A 20,228-nucleotide genomic window follows, 5' to 3' on the forward strand; every position below is an offset into this window, starting at 1 on the left:
TTAGAGCTGGAGCGGGGGCCAGGCCCCAGACTGGGTTCCGTACTGTTTCTGATCAAGGCTGCAGGCCCCACTTCCCCTCTGAGTCACCAGGGATGAGTCATTAGAGGTGAAAGGAACCTGGCAGGATGTGGGCGCAGGTCATGCTCTGGAAAGGGCCCCCATAGGGCCCCCGTCCTTTGTGTGGCCGGGCAGGTTGGGGGTCAGGAGTGGGTCCCCATCACCCAGCTCCCAACGGCCCTGTCCTGGAGTCCAGCTGGTGCCAGCTTCAGGCAGGGTGGGTGAGAGTGGGGAGCAGGGCTGTGATAACAATGCCCCTTAACTTCTCAGTCATCCCTGAGTTAACAAGAAGCCCAGGCCAGCCCCAGGAAGGGTGTTAAGTTGGCCTGGACCTGGCTGAACGCAGGTGGCAAGCAGGAATCTTAACAGGGGAAGGAGCTAACAAGAACAAGTCTTCCCCATGCCCGCCGCCGAGGCAGCACCCCTCCCCTGTTCTCTCCTCTGGTCCTCACACTAACCCTATGTCAGGCGCAGGTGTCATGAGCACAGTGCCTGGCACACAGTAAGCTCTTGATAAATTTAAAAGAATGAAACAAATCAAACAAAAGCCTTTGATGGAGTAGTATCCCATATGGTAACCTTGGTGTTGTGTGGTTGCATGCCAAGACCTCAAATTCCTAGAGAACTACTTCCCCCTCCCTTGCCCCACCCTGCCCTCTTGGCTGGAGACAGGAAGCCCTCACACGGATAGCCATCTCCCCGTCATGCCCATTCCCGCAGGTCGCTGGAATCAGCCTCCCACCCATGAGAGCTGTTTCCTCCTCACCCACCGGCCAATCCATCCTTTCTGGGCTGGCCAGAGAGGACTCACATGTAGAAGAGAACATGAATTCCACACTGCAGCAACTTCTGCCTTCCCATCCATGGCTGAGATTCTCTGAGAGCTTGCTGGTTACCAAGCCTTGTGATAGACACGTGGCACAAAGAATCTCATTTCATCTTCTAGTCCACTTTGTGAAGAAGATGCAATTGGCTCCCTTTTGCAGATGAGGAAACTGGGGCTCAAAGAAGTTTGCTTCCTTTAGCCTGTTTGGCAAACTCCTATTCATCCTACAAAGCCCACCTTCTTGATTAAGTAAACCAACCCTTTCTGTGTCCCTCTAACACTGAAGCAAGCCTCTTTGCTGCGTCCATCCTGTTGGGTCATTATGTACCTCTGGACCTTTGCCCTCATTACAGTGTGACCTTAGGGAGAACAGGGACGAGGCCTGAACAGGGAAGGCACCCGGCACATCGTAAGTGCACAGTAAGTGCAAGTGGCTTACTTGAATTGTTTGCAGCAATGCACACATCAGCCCAAGCAAGTTCCGGCTTCGTGCTTTCTCCTTTGTCTTCTTAGAAATGTAACTTTAAATAAAATGGGGAAGTTTAAAGACTGGAAGGCCCAGCTTCCTAAATCCACTCTCGCTGGTCCATCACAGTAACCTTGGGCTCTCTGTTTCATGAGTGAGTGAACCCTACTTCTCCATGGGACGAGAAGTTGATTTGCCTTTCAGGGAGCACTCTGGGGGCCAAAGCGTGGCCAACGATCCTCAGGCCTACTTCAAACTTCGTCCCTTACATTGTGGTGGGAAAAAAGCAAATTGGAAAATGGCTTCAAAAGGGAACATTATACTTTGTCTGGGATGCTGATCTGACTTTCATTGCTAGGATCCCAAAGACCCAGTTGACCTTCATGTTCACAGTTGCCATTTTGATCAAAAGATGATAAAAAAAATTATATTACTAGGGAATTTTATTGGATTCAAAGTGCACTTATTTGCCTAAAAACATTCCTTGGGCATCTACAATGATTAAGGCTCTTTGCCAGGTACTGAGGATACGAAAGTGAGCAGTAGCTGTTCCCTGTCCCCAAGGAGGTCACACAGTGTAGTTGGGGACACTCTCAGGAGGCCAGGTAATGCCTTCCTAGGGTGATACAAAAGCTTGTGCAGGAAACAGAGGCAGTCATGAGGTGGGCACTCAGGGTACCCCAGGAGGAAGCGCAGGCTGCAGGATGTGGGAGAGGTTCTAACAAACTCCAACCTCATCTTGTTTGCTTATGGTAAGAATACTGCCAGGTGGGCTAGGCAAGTTTTTGTTTATCACCATTTTAGGTATATGGCTGCTAGGGCTCAGAAAAGTCAAGCAACTTGCCTAAGGTCACACAGCCAGTAGATGACAGAGGAAAGAATCAAACCTCCAAACCTACTTCTCTTTCCACTCTAGTCTGCTGCCTTCTCATCCATTCCCTTATCCACCCACTCACTCGCTCACTGAGAGCCATTCGGTGTTGTGAGGGGTCTGACCCCATGTGCTAGACACGGAGACTCACAGGGAGGAAGATGGGTGAGTCCCCTGCCTTCAAGGGGTTCACAGGTTAATGGCAGAAATAAATACATAGGAACAGTAAGTCATAGTCAGGGCAGTGAAGGAAACAGGCAGAAAAGAGAGTGAGAGGGTGACCTGCTTGACCTGGGAGGGCAGGCAAGGATGACGGGGAGCCAGCCACGGGGGGCCTCTGAGGACATATGTGAGGGACCCTTTCTAAACAGGCTCTGGGTCTGTTTGGATGGATAGTGTGATATTCGGGGATAAAAGTGGACAAGGACGCTAACAAGCCTTGTACTCACTAATGTCGTGTCTGGGTGTGAGCACGAGACTGTCCCTGCCTTCGGCGGCCCTGCGTCTCTGTGGGTAGGAGGCAGAGGAAATGAGACCCAAACCCCACTCCATGGTGGAGGAGGGACAGGAAACTGAAAGGGTCCTCTGCAGAATCAGCAGAGCTGGGTAAGCGCCTGAACTTCAAGGTGGGACAGACTTGGTTCAGTTTCCAGTCCTGCTGTGCGCAGGTTTTGCCGTGTATAAAATGAGCACAGAAACATCCACCTGGCGTGGCTTCTGTCAGGATCAAGTGAACAGCTGTGGGCCAGGCACTTGGGGCAAGGGGAGGAGAGTTACATTAAAAATCACATTAAAGGGACTGGCTTCCCCAGCAGGGCCCAACCCAGCCTCCCTTCAGGTCACGTTGAGAGTGAAAAGACACAGGTTGAATCCTCTTCCCCTGCATGACTGTGCCTGGATCTTAGGTGAGGGCCACGTGGCCTTGGAGAAGTCATTTCACTGCTGTGTGAGAGCTCTTTGACCCAGGAGGCTAGTTCAGGGTTTGCACCCCACGGTGGGCCTGCAGTTCTTACCGCTAGAGGAAGCAGGATGCCAGGCCCAGCTCTAAGTCTTCAAGCGTCAGGCCTCCTGGGTGGAGCTCCCACGCTGGGGAGAAGCCTGAAGAGGCCCTGGGACATGTGGCTTATGCTGCAGGCCCGGTTGAAGGGAGGACACCCTTCTCTCTATCTGATCCCTGGAAAGAGGAACCTGTGGTCTGATTTAGGCTGAACTATCCGGAACAGGAACCAGGGCCTCTAGAGCACTGGCCACCATGAGTCCTTTTCACACTCCTTCCAGCTGCCCCAGGAGGCCGCCTGCCTTCCCCTTTAGAAAGGGCTCCTGAGTGACTGGCATCTCAGGCCTTCACCCAGCCTGCCTGGCAGAAGTGGTCCAGCCTCGGAAGGGTCCAAAGTCACCTGGGGAACACTCTTGTAGATTTCATCAGGGAACAGGGTCTAGACGCACCATCACCCACCTTCATCCCTGTCACCTGGCTCTGGACATCAGAAACAGTCTGCATATTGTTGCTGCTATTATAACTATTATTGTTTGAGATTCAGAGATGTTAAGTGACTTGCCCAAGGTCACACAGGGAGTCAGCTGGCTGTGGAAACAATGAGTTTTGAGGCCCATGCCCCTAGGTAGCACCCCCACAGTTGTTAATGTCAGTTCTAACCCCCGCCGCCCAACCCTAAATACAGACTTGACTTGGACTCAGTGGTGAGCAAAAGCATTTTTTAAATTTCTATATTTCTTTCCTAAAAGCCTTTTAAGATCCAATGCCTAATTACCTCTCTGGGTCTCCATCTCCTACGAAAGAGGCGTCCTCTAGGGCTGCACTTGGGTCAGCATGGTAGCCACTGGCCACATAGGGACAGTGAGCCCTTGAGATGTGGCTAGTCTGAATTCAGATGTGCTGTGAGTGCAAAATACACACTGGATTCTAGAGACTTGATATGAAAAAAAGAATGTAAACATCTCAACCGTAAGTTCCATATGCATGACATGTGGAAAGGATGATATTTTAGACATGAGTTAATTTTACTTGTTTCTCTTTATTTTTTAATGTGGCTCTTAGGATATTCAAAACTCATCTGTGGAGTTGCAGTTGAGGCTGTGTCCTCTTTCTACGGGGACTACATGGTGGTGTTCTATACGGTCCTGCTAATGGGACGGTGAGGCCGTGCTGAGACAGGGGAGACGGACCAGGAGGAAGGACAGCTTTGCCGAGCAGATGTCATTTAATTCTCAGACATGTTTTGCCAGGGAGACTGTATAGATAGGGTTGGAAACCCTGGCCAGATTCAGAATGTCAGTTCGGCTGCATCCAAACATAAAGCCAGTGGTATAAGGCTAAGCCGTGGGCTTTGAAATCAGATAGATCCAACCTCTGCAACACCTTCCACTAGCTGTGTGACCTTGGACTAGTTACTCAGCTCTGAGCTTCAGTTTCCTCATCTGTAAAATGGGCATATAGCATACTGCCTCCAGGAAAAGCCTTAAGAGGATTAAATGAGGCAAAGTGTGCCCAGCACCCAAGGCAGTACTTGGCACTTTCAGAGCTCAGTTAAGTCTAGAGAACAAATGTAAGTCATTATGGTGTTAAAATGCATCTTAAAGACCAGGATAATTTGGTCTTGGATGAACAGTGTTTGGGGTCTGCACCTTATGGATGCCCCAGTTGGCCTGTCCTTGCTCACCTGGTCCATGGGTAGAAATGAGCAGGTTCGCGGTTGGCCCGGGTGGACGCAGCAGCCTCGGTGGTGGTTGGGCTCCAAGTCTTGTCAGCCAGGCTCTGCTCAATGGCCATCTGGACCAGCTCATCCTCGCTGAGGCTGCTGTACAGGTTGTACTCCTCTTGCCCGATGGCACTCTGTCTGCCCTGCGCACTGATCTTTGTGGCCATCCTCTTCCACCTCTCACCTCAACCTCCAGAAGACACTCAGTGGGGAGAAGCAAGCATCAACTCAGAAAACTCTGTGAAGAGATCAAAACCATCCTGATCATTAAGAGTTTTGCAAGGTAGCTATGTTTATGCATAGGGAAGGCTGTGCTTTCTTCTGGCAATCACACAGTCATTTCTCATCCATTCATTTTGATCCACCCAACCACCCATTCATCTACACATCTATCCATCTACTCATCTGTTCATCAGTCCACCAGCCTGTCTAACTACCCATCCATCCATCCACTCATCTGTCCAGTTGTTCATCTTCCCATGCATCCAGCTGTCCACCTAGCCATTCACTTATCCATTCATCCTTCCATTTGTTCACTTATCCACCCATTTGTCCAACTATCTAATAATCCATCCATGCTTCCATCCAACTGTCTATGGTCCTATCCATCCACTCATCTGTCTATCCAATCATTCATCCATCCATCCAACTGTCTATGGTCCTATCCGTCCACTCATCTGTCTATCCAATCATCCATCCATCCACTTATCTCTCCATTATTCATCGTCTTATGTGTCTGTCTGTCTACCACATCCATTTATCCATCCATCCTCCTATATACATCTATATATTCAACCAACCGGCCACCATTTATTTCTCCATTCCAGACAGCCTACCTATACATGTATGCGTACATCATTAACGGAGAGATTATTTACTGAGCACCTCTTCTACGTCAAGTACTCTTCTAAGCACGACAGCAACCCCTGCAGACAAGATCCCTGCCCTTGGGGAGCTTACACACCACGCTTACACTCCTTCCTTCCAGTTACCCAGCAGCACCCTATCCCGCCACATCTCTGTTTCTCTGCACTGTGCTAGAGCTGAGACTACTAGACATGAGTCAGACATAACCCACTACTTAAAATCACACGATCTAGTTAAAACCAGTTGTTAAAATTACTTGCCATGTTAATTCCAGGGACTGTCTTCTTAAAAAAATACCTTAAGGAGAAATGGACTTTGGTTGAATCAACTGCTTTTAGGAAATGAAGTAAAATCAGCTAAGCCTGATTTTCATTTTGACTGGCTGACATGCAGTGTGTCTAGCTCAGTGGTTCTTAGCCCTGATTGAAGATGAGGATCATGAAGCCTTTAAAAAATTATCCAAAATACCTGGAGCACCGTGGAACACCATGTGCTATAATTTGGTTTGCTCAGCAAATATTCACCCTCCCCTTCGCCCAGGAGGCAGTGTCCCCCCTTCCCTTCCCCCATTGAGATTGGGGCCACATAGCTTGCTCTGGCCAGTGAATGTTGGTGGACATGGTAAAGCAACCACTTGGCACGCACTTGTGCAAGGGCGCTTCCTCCGCTGCCAGGACTACCCCCTCTGCAGCCACTGCCCTTTAGCTGGGCCCCAGAGTGAGCCCACCTGAGGCAGCCTTAGCCCAACCCGCACAGAGGAGCTCTGTCCAGTGGGCCTGCAGACCCAGGGCACGAGAATAAATGCTTACTGGGTGTGCTTGGTTACGCAGCATTCTTGTGGTTCTGGCTAACTGATTCCCAAAAGACTAGGCCATGCACTTCTCAAACAGGACATCCAAATGTAAGAGTGCTTCACTTCCTAAGTGTCTGGGGAGAATTCAAATTAAGACCCCAATACAAGGGGGTGGGAAGGGATAAATTGGGAGTTAGAGAGTTGCAGATACTAACTAATATATATAAAATAGGTAAACAAGTTCATACTGTATAGCACAGGGAACTATATTCAATATCTTATAGTAACATGGTGAAAAAAATATAAAAATGAGTATAGGTATGTTCATGTATTACTGAAGCATTATGCTATATACCAGAAGTTGACACATTGTAAACTGACTATACTTCAATTTAAAAAAATATACAAAAATATTAAAAAAAAAAGACCCCAATACAACATCACTCTACACCCACTAGAATGGCTCAAGTGAAAAAGATGGTAAATGGCAAGTGTTGGAGAGGATGTGGAGCAACTGGAATGCTCACCACTCTTGGCAGGAGTGTCAAAATGTGTGGTTTAGCTCTGTGCTAGAGAACCTAAGATCCCCTGTCCCTGAGGGTCACTGATGGCCACTTCAACAGGTCCACCATGTGTCTACAGCTTAGTGTTGGTCACAGGGCATAGAGAACCAAGGGGGAGTGGAAGAAGCTCACAGGTGAGTTTCAGGAACAATAGGTCTATTTTCAATTCTGCAACTTACTAGCTATATGACCTTGGTCAAGTCACTTCTTCTTCCTGGACCTCAGTTCCTTTACCAGTAGAAATGGGAAGAAGACAGCCCACTTCACCACGCTGTAGGAGCCATACATGCGGTGGGCAGGGTGGGCAGGGTGGGCAGCTTGGGAGGGGCAGGGCAAGCGCTTGATGGGGACCCCTCCAGCCCCTCACTCCGAGGCAGCCGTTGGCCCTGCAGCCTCACAGAGGCTGCACAGAGGTACAGGCACAGCCCTGGCTCCAGTGAGCACCCCTTCCCTGATCGGATTCCTAGGGAGGCGAGGGCAGCCAGGTGAGGGTCACCTGGAACTGCACATCTCCTGCAGCTAATTCCAGACTCCTCAGGCCCTCCCCCATGGGTCAGACAGCATCCAGAGACTTTTCCATTTGTCACTTATTTCATGGCATTGCCTTGAAAACGGCCCCAGAAGGTAAGAACATTTTGTTGTCAAATCAACTCATTAATTCTACATCCTCGCTCTTTCCAAAAGGACTCGATGCCCCTATGTGATGGAGCCCATTTGACAGACAAGGCAATTAAGGTTCAGAAAGGAGGAGGGAAAGGTTTGCATGAGGACAGGCAGCTGGAAAGAGGGATTTGGAGCCCAGGCTTCCTACCCCTCATCCAGTGCTCCATCTAGGAATTCCAGGAACACCGGTCCAAGGACCCAGCACACCCGAGGGTTCTGAGCAGGCAGGGGTAATAAAGCATCCTCATCCAGCCCAGCCCCTGTGCAGTGGGCACCACATCAGACTCTCGGCCCACTCAGGGGAAGGAACCCACAGATGTGGGCTGACCTTGAAGGGGCCTTGAGAGAGAGGATCTCAGCCTTTGAGAGGGCGAATGCCCCCACCCCACTGTGGGGCCAGACATCTCTTGCTTTTCCCAATGAGATCCTCAGCCTCTGAGGGACCTTGAGGAATTTCCCCATCTTTAGAATCCTCACGTAGAAAATGGAGACGCTGGTAAGTACTGTTATTAAGGAGGTGGAGTGGGACTCAGGAGGGCCCTGGCACAATGGGGCGTAGCACCGGGCCTGGCCGCTGGTGAGTCAGTGTGTGTGACGCTAGGCTGCTTCCCTGTCTTTGGGCCTGTGCACTTGCAGACTGGGGGTGCTGCCAGGGACACTGGGGGTGTCTCCCCAGAGTGGGGCTGCTCAGCCTTAACATCAGGGGACAGTTAGGAGCAGCCTATGGGGTCAGCTTGGCCAAGTTCAAATCACAGCTTTGCTGGTTATTAGCTGTATGACCTCTTAGAATCTCAGTTTCTCCACCTTTATAATGGATGTACAAAGAGTACCTATTTCAAGGCAGGGTGAGGGTAGGGCTAAGGGGTGGAGTTCCTGGGTGATGCCCGCCCCTCTTTTGTCCTGTTTGTCCTCATCTTCCTGCCGCCAGCTTGATTTCTGAGGCCTTTGCCTGGGGGCTGGGCTACCTTCTGGGCTTGAGTCCTGGAAAGAGGCCAGCGGTCCCCAGAGATGATTGTGATAAAAAAATAGCCCTTTCCCAGGGCAAGTGGAGTGCAGTGAGCCTTGCCAATCAAGACAGGGGCCTGCGGAGGAAGCACTGTTCAAGGGTGTCCAGTCCAAGGCCAGCTTGGAACAGGGGAGACCAGGGCTGCCCCTGAGGATTCCAGGGGCTCCTCTGTTGCCTCCTTTGCAGCTCCCCAAACACTGGTTCCAGGGGAGCCCCCACCTCACCCAGGTGGCATTTGTAAGTTGGGGATAACCGTGGCTGTGATAGGGTTCCTTGAGTTAACACAGTAAAGCACTCAGAACAGAGCCTGGTCCATCCACAGCTGGCACTCTTCTAAGCTGGGCCTCAGTTTCTACACCTGGGAAATAGGTATAGAAACATGGGCCCTTGCAGGGCTGTGGCGGAGATTAAATAATAGCATATGGAAAGTGGTCCTTCTTCCCCCCAGGTTCCTTCCCCACCCCACAAATCCACTCTCTCCAACCGCCAGGGTCTGCCTGGGAGCTGGCAGTGGGGCCGGGCTCCTATGGACAGGGTGAGGTCTCTGTGGCTGTTTGAGGGGCTGCAGCAGGAAGAGAGGATTCCAGGATGTCTAATCAGAAACTAGGGGTCGGGGGGGGGCATGGTGGGGAAGGTCAAGGCGAGAAGGGGACTAGCCGTCATCCTCCAGCGCACCAAGCTCCCCCTCAGCAGGGGACTTGAGTCAGGAGTGAGCGCCCAGACAAGCCGCTTCCTGTCCTCCACTCATCTGCCATCCCTTCCCTACCCGACCTGTCACCTGGCTAGCCATCCTTCCAGACGCAGTTCATGCAGCTCCTCCACCAGGAAGCCTCCCTGATCTGACGGCTGAGGTCTCCTGAGTTGCCTCCAAGGGCAGCCCTCACATTCTAATGCTTTGACTGCCTGCTGTGGCCTGTCTCCCTAGAGAGTCTAGAAACTTCCACAGAGCAGGACTGTGCCACATTTGTGCTATTACCCTAGGACCTAACCCAAGGCCCGGTACACAGTAGGTGGTTAACAAGTGTTGGATGGGCAGTTGATGAATGAGTGTGTCAAACCTTAGAAGCACAGCTATTATGAGAGGATACTGTGCGCGGTAGATGGTGTGACCGCAGGTGTCTGACTGCCCGGGCTCAAACCCACCTCTGCCACTGGCTGGCGGTGTGATGAGGAGCAGGTTACTCCCACCCCGGTGCCTCCCTTTGCCCCTCTGTGAAGTGGAGATCATAATAACATCTGGCCGACGGAAGTGCCGTCAGACGAAACAAGGTAACAAATATAAATGTGGCGAAGGGCACTCGACACACGGCCAGAGACCAGGGGAAATCTGCTAATGTTAGTCCACGGCTCCCAAGACCCCGCAATTCTCTGTTCTGACACATTCCTGCTGGGATGTTGACACCCAAAGCCAAGCCGTTCCCAGTTGGCAATTTCAAAGGAGGCTCAGCCTGAGGGATCTGGATTCCTCCACACTCTCCTCTATTTAAAAAGAGTGAGAGTGAGAGCCACAGGGAGCCACTTTCCCCTGACAGCTGTGGTCAGGCGGCCAAGCTACGGCTGTCAGCCCGCAGGCTGTCCTGGCCGCCCCACAGACCCTGTAGCGCCCCACTGGGCCGGCCCTGGGGTCAGTAACGAGGTCAGAGTCTGGGAAGGAGGTAGATCGCCTCGCCTTCCCCGAACCCAGCCTGGGTGCAGGATGGATTCTGCCCACCACTTCCAAATCCCCTGCTCCCCAGGGCCCCTCCTGTCACCTCCTCCCTTCCTGTTGACATGACCTCCTGTCCTAGGAACTTTGGAAGGACCCACAGCCTCAGCCTGAACCACTCCACTCCTAATCCTGGGTTGAATTCATGCACGAGGTGATCGCCTACAAATGACAATAGTGGATGTCTGTTCATTAACAGAGCCGGCACGTAGTAAGTGCTGTAGGAGTGTTTCCAGTAGGGACCACTTGGATGTTTTAGGTATGAGTGTGGACTGTTCATTTAGCTCTTACACAAAGCGCTATGGTTCAGAACTGCACCGAGTACCTGGAGAACCACAACCATGATGCCTCCCCTTGCGGTTAATTTCTGCTCTCACCTACATTGTTAGTTTGAGCCATGTGGTAGATCTGTGATGGGATCTGCAGATGTGGAAACTGAGGCACACCAGGGAGAAACTGAGAAGGAAGAGATTAGAGGCTACGTCTTCTGACTTCACATTTAATCTTCCTCCCACATAACCAATAGCCTCCAGTTGTTTTGAGTAAAGGCCCAAGTTAAACTGAAGGCTACATATATATTCCCCCAGATCCAGAGAGGTCCTAGGAAATCTGAGGGAACACTTCCAGCTGGAAGGCTCCTGACTGTAAAACATTCACCTGTTCTCTCCTCTTCCTGGGTACTAGGGCTTTAAAACCAAAACCGTAAAGATGGCTGGTGCTGTGTGTTCCTGTACCATTTCCTGGTCATGTTCATGCACTGCATGGTTTGACCTTCTCAGTATCCAAGGGGAGGAAGATTCTTCCCAATGCCCAGATGGGGAGACTGAGGCCCAGATTGTAAGCGGCAGAGGGGCTTGGGACCAGGACTGCCTGCCTCTCTTTTCATCAGACCCTCTGACACTGAATATTTAGGGCAGTGACCAGGGGTTAGTTACTCTGGAAGCCTCTGCACTGGCCTTGGGAGGAGGGAGAGTGGAATCCAGGCCACCTTGCTTGGCCCCCAGAGGGGCCCAGGTCAAAGCCCCAGGGCGGGCCTTTGCAACAGGCAGTGCTGACAAGCCTCTGGCTGCTGGTGTCCAGGGCCTCACAGCTGCTGGGGTTTGAGCCTTTTGTCTGGACTCTAAAGCTAAAAAGCCCCTCCAAGCTCTGCTAATCCCAGAAGCTTTGATGCTGGATACATGGTCCTGGCTTCCCGCGGGAGCTAGGACTTTAAGTTTCCGAGGTTGGGCCAGAGTTGCTGGAGGTTACCGAGGGGATCTGACCACTGCTGACCCCACAGCCCAGGAGGGGAAGCTGAGGCCCAGAGATGGGGCGAGATGGGCCCAAGGTCACCTGGGAAGGAGGTGACACCCAGGGATCCGAGCCTGTCTGAAGCTGGTTCTGCTCCCACGCCAGCATGCCCGCCGACCCTTTGTGGCCAGTGTATGTGCGGGAGACCAAGTCTCCATCCAAAGTCAGGTGAGCGCCCTTGCTAACCTGACTCTCTTGCAAGTGGGCTGGGACCCTGATGACAAGTTTTGGGAGATTATTTATTTATTGGGAAACACTGAGGAAGCTACCCCAAAACAGGAGGAAAGATAGAGGCTGAGAGGGGGAGAGAGAAGAAGAAGGAACAAGAGGAAAAAAAATCTCTTTCCTGTTTTTTGGTGGAAAATATTCCATCTTCCAAGGAGAAGCATAAATTCCTCCCAGGCCCAAAGGCCCACAGTCAGAGGCAGGGCCGTGAGCACCAGCTAAGGGAAGCATCCATGAATGCCAAGTTCCCATTTTACCTCTTTGGGCCCCACACTATTTGGTCTTCAGGCTCGTGGGTCACCTTCACCTCAGCCTCCCAAGCGGAGGGCTCATCTCTCACCTCCTGCCCCTGCAGGGGGCTGGTCCCCTCCCATAGCCCTGCCTTCTCCCTCTGCGGCCAGCCCATCAGCAGGGCCCCGCACATACAGGTCTGGACCCAGGACCCAGGCCCCCGTTTCTGCCCAGGGCTCAGCAGCCTGGGCTGGGGCTGAGGAGGGGTGAGGCTTGCTAGTCCAGGTTGGAGCCCCTGACAGCTGCTGCCCTGCCCCTCGGCAGCCCTGTTCTGGGCACCCCGGGGACATGAACCACATGTACCCACCCTCCTCTTAGCCCCTGGGTGGCAGAAGGTTCTGGAAGCTCTCGGTCCAGGCTTCAGAGTAGGAAGTCTCAGGCAGGGCAGGGGTGCCCTCCCAGAGCCCCTCCTCAGCCAGCCTAACCACACTCAGGGCTGCTGGAAATCTTACAACCGAGATCACACCAAAATCATCTAGGAATTTCCCCTGTTCTGTTTTTGTTTGTTTGTGTTGGCTCTCCTGCCTTTATTTAAATCTTTTTCTTCTCCTCTCTCTACTTTCCTCTCTTTTTTCATTCCCCTCTTTTGTGTCCTTTTCTATAAAAAAATTCAAGCAGATTGGAAATCACCTGACTCATGTCATCACCGCTTCCCCAAGACGTTTCCCTCAGCCACAAAGCTCTTAACGATTTCATTCACATTCACAGGCGTGAGCTAGTCCAGAAGCAGGTGCCGAGGATGGAAAGTCAAGATAAAAACAAGTCCTGTGACAGCCGCCTCCTCTGGGCAGCCTGACCCTCCAGAGCTCAGAAATGGAAGGACGTTGGGGGGGTCCAGAGATATTTTTGTGCCTCCTTTGGGGAGACTCTCTTGGCTCTAGCTTGTCCACAATATACAGCACCTTATGATGCCTCGGTGACGCCAGGACGGGTCTGTTTACTGCAGGGCCAGTCCCCTAGGAGGCCACGGAGACCTCGGCTTAGATTGTGGTCCCTGAAGGCGAATAAGCCAAGTGGCCAGGATTTGATTCCCAACTCCAACACCTCCGAGCTGTCTGGCTTTAGGCAAGACCCTTAACCTCTCGGGCCCTCAGTTTCCACATCTGGGAAATGGGAGTAATGATCACCTAACTTACGATGCCCATGAGGCGTCAGTGAGAGGAATCACCACCAGCACTGGGCCAGCACCTGGCTCATAGTAAATGCTCAGCAAACACTCCCAGATACTGATTTTGTTATTATTCATTGTAAGGTCACCAGGGGTTGATCACACAGGGTCCCCACCCTAAGAAGGAGGAGGAGGGCACCCCCTGCTCTGCCCATGAGGCACTCACAGCCTGGCCTGTTTGTGCAAGAATGGATGATGCAAACCAGAAGGGTGCCAGGTGGAGGTGGCCGCCAGCTCCTGGGGGAGGCTGTGCTGTAAACAATCTTACCACCAGCTGTCAGGACCTGACTGTTCTGGAAGTGACTGGAGTATCTGCCCCTGGCTGCCTCACTATGCTCTGCCCTGGGCCTCCGACGGCAGAGGTCAGGGGCTGTGGCTGGTGTGCTGACCCCGCCGGCTCTGCCCAGGCCCCTGTGAACTCCCTGCCTCACGCACAAGCTTTCCCCTCAGGGAGGCAAGCTCTTCTATCTTGGGCAGACTTAGCCTCTGCCCCGACTCACTTACCTGTCCTCTCTAAGGGTGGCTGCCTTCCTGCCTCCTCATTTCAGCCCATTCCCCCAGCTTCCTGAGGAGCTGCCTGAAGTCAGATTCTGGCCCCCTTCCTCTGCTCAAAAGCAATCAGAAAATAGTCTATCTTCTTGCCTGTCCTGGTGGGAGCTGCACCTCTCCCCGCCCCACCTTCCCCGCACCCCTCACCTCATGACCCTTTGCTGTAACCACACTGCACTTCCTACCATCACCCTAGACCTGCCCTGGCTTTTCTGACTTTGCCGGAGCTGCCCCTGCATCTAGAGGTCCCTTTCCTCCATCCCCCTGCGCACCTGATGACATCCATCCATCCTTTCAAAAGCCATCACCTCCTTGAATTTGTTCTGATGCTTATACACACACACACACAAACACACACACACACACAGAGACGAAGTATCCTTGCACCTCTGCATTGCCACATGACAGTTCTTGTTCTTTCCATGGTATTGCAGTTTTTGTTTGCAGACTCTATTCCTCTCCTAAACCCCAAGCCATTGCAGGTGCAGCGCATGGCCTCCAAGGTTGCTGCTCCCCCCACAGTATTGTACACACACAGAGACACTCCGTAAATGGCACGTGAAACTGATGCCGCCCGCGCATACGAATCTATTCACTCAACCTAGAAGCATTGCTGAAAGTCGTCTGTCTGACACAGACATTGCCCGAGGCCTGTGGAACCAACAACAGTATTGTTGATAACTCCTCTTACATTTCCATTTTTAGAAGTGCACAGCCGAGTGATATTCTGAGCAAGAAGCCTCCAGAAGAGTGGATAAGTACGTGCAGCTGGCTGATTCTATGTCCCCCAAATCCAAAATGAAAGTCACCAGCACGCTTTATAACTCAGGAGCATAGGAGAGAGAGGAAGATGCAAGAATGTAGTTTGATTCTAAGAGGTTACGAACAGGCACCGCAGTGGTTAGTCCCAGCCAGCCAAGCCATCTTTCCCTGTAAGAAAGTCAGAAGCATGCATTACCTGTTAGGCTCTGAAACAAGTACAATTCAGGGGTAATAAAAGGATTTTCTTGGGAGTGTCTTAATTCAGAACATGCTTCCTGAAATTTCCTTCTGCCCTGGCCCTGGGCTTCTGGCTGCTCTGTCAGGCAGTTCTGAAACGCTCTCCTTTGAAGCAGGGAGTTTATTTCGGGCCCACCGCATGACCAGTGATGGCAAGCCAAACTATAAGATGTTATGAATCTCAGATTTCCTGTTTAAAGATCGCACTGAGGAAGCCGCCATCCTGCCTTTGGTTCCTGCAGGGCGCGTCAATTACAGACTTCACTTCGGAGAGCATCTCGGAGCTTTGGCCCTGACCTGACGTCATCGTTTGTGATCCTTGACATGGAGGCCATATATGGGTATGTTTCTGGAACTCCCTAGGAGGGAGAGAGAGAGGAGAGGGATGCAGAGGGTAAGAGACAGAGAGATAGGGGAAGAGAATGGAGGGACACGCAGCTGGGAGAGAAAGACACAAAAGCAAGGAAGAAAGAAAGTGTGGGAGAGACGGGAAAAGAATGGAGAGAAAAGAGGAAGAGTGGGAAGAGAGGCTGAAGGGAGGGGAAGAGGAAGGAGGGGAGACCGGGAGGCTGGGAGGCTGTGAATAAGGGGAGGAAGGAGGGAGACTGAAAGCAGGCAGGAGGGCAGGGAGGGAGATGAGCTGAATGAGAGGGGAGTGAGGATGAAAGGGTTCGGTGTAGGGGCCTTTGTAGAAATTGCTGATCATGTAGCAGGTGGCAGAGCCTGGTATTTGGAGGTACCACGATCCAGCTGCTGGATGCTGTGGGGATAGGGCTGGAGCTACAAAGGGCAGGGGAACAAACAAACAAACACATAAGCATGTGGGCAAGGCACACAGCAGAAGGAGCCCTTCCTCCAGGGCCAGGGAAGAAGACTCCTGTGTCTGGAATGGATGGAGTGGCACGAAATGTCAGCATCAGGTGGCAAAGACAACACACGTACAGCCACACGCACTGAGCATGCAGGATGCCAGGCACCTCCATGCCCACATCTGCGTTCAGATCTCAGGCTACAGAGTCTGGGGCTGGCAATGTCACTTGGTCTACTCCTCAAAAGGGAAAACAATTTCAATTTCAAAGGTTCATTCCCATGCAGGATATTGGATTTATGACCCGATAGCATGATTTCTTATCAGCTCAAACTCAGGAGAACCTCAGGATGCCTACAGGCTCACTTTGCATATTCCATCTGGAAATAAATCTCAGTGAGCTCTGGGTGTGCTGTGGTCAGGTCAGGATTCTGGAGGTCTGACCAGGGCTGAGGACAGGAGGATATGATAAGTCCTAGGCTGTCTCCCAGGTACCTGCATCACCCCCGCTCAGACACTCCCACCCAGGCCACTGTGGCTAGTGACCCTGCAAGGTCCGCTCACGCTCAGCCCCTCCCAGACCATGTGCCATGGTGGGGGTGCAGGGGAAGGGGTCCTTGAGCGGGTGGGGTCTGCTGTCTGAGCTCTTTATTGCTTGGGGATTTTTCTCAGTAGGAAGAAGTTCCAGCAGACCCCATGGAGGGCATCCACAGGGTCTTGCTGCTTCCTTGGGGTCCCTGCCAGACATGGGGCACAGATTCCTCTGCTCTCTGTGTGTCACAGACCCTAGATGGAGTAAGGTACCTTGGGAGGGGCAGGTCACAGACAGGTACAGGGCCCCTTCTCAGCTGGCCCCCTGCCTTGCCTCTCCCTCCCAGTCCAGACAAACCTCTCATAGTCGAGAAAGCTGGAGAAACTCACTCTCTGAATCCTGTTGCCTGTGCCTGCACTCAGCTTTTGAAAATTAAGAGCCCAAATTGTGGGTGAAGCATCACAGGGAACAGGAAGGGCACTGGGGATGGACAGCAGGAGGAGGGGGTTGGCCAGGCACACTTTGACTAATACAGGACATCTCCCTGCTGTCCTCACACCTTCCCAGCAAGTGCTAGCATTACTCCCATTTCACAGATGAGAAAGCTGAGGCTCAGAGAGGCTGGAAAGTTTGTCCATAATCCCACAACTTATAAGTGATGGTTTAGTGATCTGAAGCTAGATATGCCCAACGCAACAGCCAATGCTTTTAGACACAGCTCTCTCCCCCATGTAATGGGGACTCCGAATGTTGGGGCAGAACAAGGAGCCCCACGAGGCTATGAATAGAAATTGGTGACTATTTGCTGTTCCCCTGGTTCTTAACTCATCCCACCTGGGAGACTTGATGCTGTGGATAAAGGTCCAGAAAGCCCGAGACAAAGACAGATTGGACTGTCTGTTGACATCACAGGTCAGTCAACTCCAAAATGAACAGGTTGGGCTAAGTCGGTGGTTCCCAACCTTAGCTGCATATCAGAATCCTATTAAACTAAGCCTTGCCTGCCTCTACCCCAAAGATTCTGATTTAATTCATCCAAGGCAAAGCCTGAGCAGCATTGATTTTTACAAACTTTTCATTAAAGTGTAATACACCCATAGAAAAGTGCACGTATCGTAAGTGTACAGCTTAATCAACTTTCACAAGCAGACACACCCAGCATCTACATCACAGAGCAATATTACCGGCTCCCCAGAAGCCCCCTTTCCCACCCCCACACCCATCTCAATACCACCCCCCACCTCCTGCCACTCTCCTGACGGCTAGCAGCTCAGGTGGTTTTGAACTTCACGTGAGTGGAGTCTTACCTGTGTCTACGTCCACTGAGCGGTGTAGTGGGAGGTCTGTCCACGTTGTTTCATGTAGTTCCCTTGCTGTGTAGTTTCCCACGCTCTGAATAGATCACAGCTGATCCACTCTTCTGTGGATGGACCTTTGGGTAGTACCTAATTTTTGGCTATTATGAATAGTGTAGCTATGAACATTCTAGAACATGTCTTTTGGTGACTACCCATACCCATTTCTGTTGGGTAGACACCTAAAACAGGAATCTCTGGCTCAGAGAACAGGCATACGTTCAGCTCTAGGAACATGGCCAGTTTTCCAAAGCTGCTGTACCAGCTTACATTCCCATCGGCTGTAAGAGTTTCAGTTGCTCCATATCCTCACCAACACTTGGCAATTTCCATCTTTTTTCACATTTTGTGTTCTGATGGACAATGTGGCATCTCACTGCAGCTATAATTCATGTGTTCCTGTTCCCAATTACAAATTATACAAGCATCTGAGAAGCCCTGGCCCCAATAATCTCTGGAGCCTTTGTACACGGCCCCAGAGGTGGTCCTGTGGAACAGTCCTCCAGGGAGGGTTTTCATGGGGATACAAGGGGGTAAATGGGAGGCAGATACAGATAGAAACCAAACAACAGGTCAACATGCAGGGGAGCAGGAAGAAGGCTGTGACCACAAAGAGGAAGCCCTTGGGGCTCACACATGGCCCCAGGAGGGCTCTACTCACCCAGTCCCACATAGAAGCTCCCCTCCCTCACTCTCGAGCTCCTTATACCCTGCTTCACTTTTCTCCATAACACTTACACCCCCCTTACCTATTATGTATTTATTTATCATTTATTTATTTCCTATCTGTCTCATCTGGAAGAGTCTCTCTGTTCACTGCTGTGTGTCAGTGCCTACAACAATGCCAGGCACATAGTAGGTGCCCATTAAATGGCTGTTGCTTTATGTGCTCATGGTCAAGCCCCCTGGTTCCTGGGTCTAAACTGGGGAGGGCTGTGGTACGTCTGCCAGCCTCATCCTGGCCCTCAGCCACACACATACACACACACACACCAGACCTGTCCCTTCCAGGCTTCCCTCCATGTTTATTTTAACCTGAATTTGATGAATACAGTTGAGGGGAGGGCAGTGCATAGAGCCCCATTCCTAGTGGGGCCCAGGGAGGGAGCCAATACAAGCACCTTTTCCATATGATAAGGATACATCTTCCAGGAAGGAGAGAAAGAGAGGGAGCAGAGAGGAAGAGCCAGAGAAAGGGGAGAGGGGGTTGGGAGCTGGGATGTGGGTCAGTGCCAGCCCTGGGACGGCTCTGACCCAGCCATGGAACATCATTTGCTAAAATAAGCACCCCTGCTGTCTTGGCATCCCGGCCCCCAGCCCTGGCTGCCTCTTGTATCAGTTTATTTTGGTTTCAAGAGATAAAGAGGAACAGACAAGAGTTGGATCCTCACCCTGGGCAGAGCTCTAGGGTGGGGAGGACAGAGGGCAGACGGGGCGGGGAGGGCAGACAAAGGCCCCAAGTCCTAGGAGAGGCGATGCGTTGGTAGAAAGGAAGGAGGGGGCGAGGAGAAGGCAGAGACAGGCCCCCACCCCTCTTCATTTCTGTACAATGATCACTGTGCCCTCTGGGGGGTGGCCAACCAACAGTGCCTTTCCTCTGGAGCAGTCCGGACCCCTCAACCTCCCAGCTCAGGAGGCCAAGGCAAACTCCCAGGAGATGAGACAGCCTTCCAATTAATAGAGAGCAGAGTACGGGCATAACCCTCACCCAATGATGGGAGAGAGGGGCAGGTCAGCCTCACACCCTACCGGCACCCTAGATGTGGAGGTGACACCCACTAGGATGAGACGTCACCATCCAGCAGGGGCCCTGGGGACAGGCGAAGGGGCTGCCTGATCCTGGTCCTGCTCCCTCCAACAGCCCACATGTATGTAAAGGGAGCAGCAATGGGGTCTTATAATTGTTTCCATCGCAATTAGCAGATGTGAGGCACAAATGCCAATGTGGGACACTGGGCTCTTCGCAGCCGGCTAGGGCCTTCCTAAGCCATGGCTGTCCACGAGACAAGAGTGGCCGGGAAATACTTGGTCAGTCTTGTGCAGCCAGCATCTTCCTTACAGAGATGCCACCCAGGTGCAATTCCAGTTAGCGCCACCCTGCCCTATTTCCAGCATGGGCACTGGTGCTGGCTGATCCAGCCCATTCCTTTCTTGCTGTGGGACCTGGCTACAGCCCTGCACCTCTCTGAATCGTTTTCATCTTCTGAGAGCAGAAGAGTGATGACTCTTCTCTCCCATGACTGTTAGGGGATTAAATGAGATCGTAGGGCTCACACAGCACTCAGGAGATGCTCATCCATGGGGGCTTCCTCCCCACCTGCCACGTCAGTGGGGGAGGTAAGGTATAAGAGGGGAGAGCACCTCCCATGGGTCAGGCGGGCTCAGGTGACCAGTGGGCCTCGGACTGATCCATCCTGGAGGCTGCTGTCCCTTCTGGCTGACCAGGCCCCTGGCCCCCTGCAGGGCTTGATCTC

The 20,228-nt window shown here is 52.0% G+C and overlaps 1 protein-coding gene across 1 annotated transcript in view; it reads right to left on the bottom strand.

Annotated features, from left to right (window-relative positions):
• Positions 1-15,345, bottom strand: part of ASB2 (ankyrin repeat and SOCS box containing 2) — a 39,694-nt gene extending 24,349 nt beyond the window's left edge. The window contains exons 1-2 of the mRNA XM_031454238.2: positions 15,019-15,345; positions 4,902-5,178 (exon numbers count right to left, since the gene is read on the bottom strand). Of these exons, the coding sequence (XP_031310098.1) occupies positions 4,902-5,107 (206 nt within the window). The 5' untranslated portion in view covers positions 5,108-5,178; positions 15,019-15,345. The remainder of the gene's footprint in view (positions 1-4,901; positions 5,179-15,018) is intronic.
• Between the last annotated feature and the right edge of the window lie 4,883 nt (positions 15,346-20,228).

Source organism: Camelus dromedarius, chromosome 5 (genome assembly GCF_036321535.1).
Source record: "Camelus dromedarius isolate mCamDro1 chromosome 5, mCamDro1.pat, whole genome shotgun sequence".
NCBI classification, from domain to species: Eukaryota; Metazoa; Chordata; class Mammalia; order Artiodactyla; family Camelidae; genus Camelus; species Camelus dromedarius.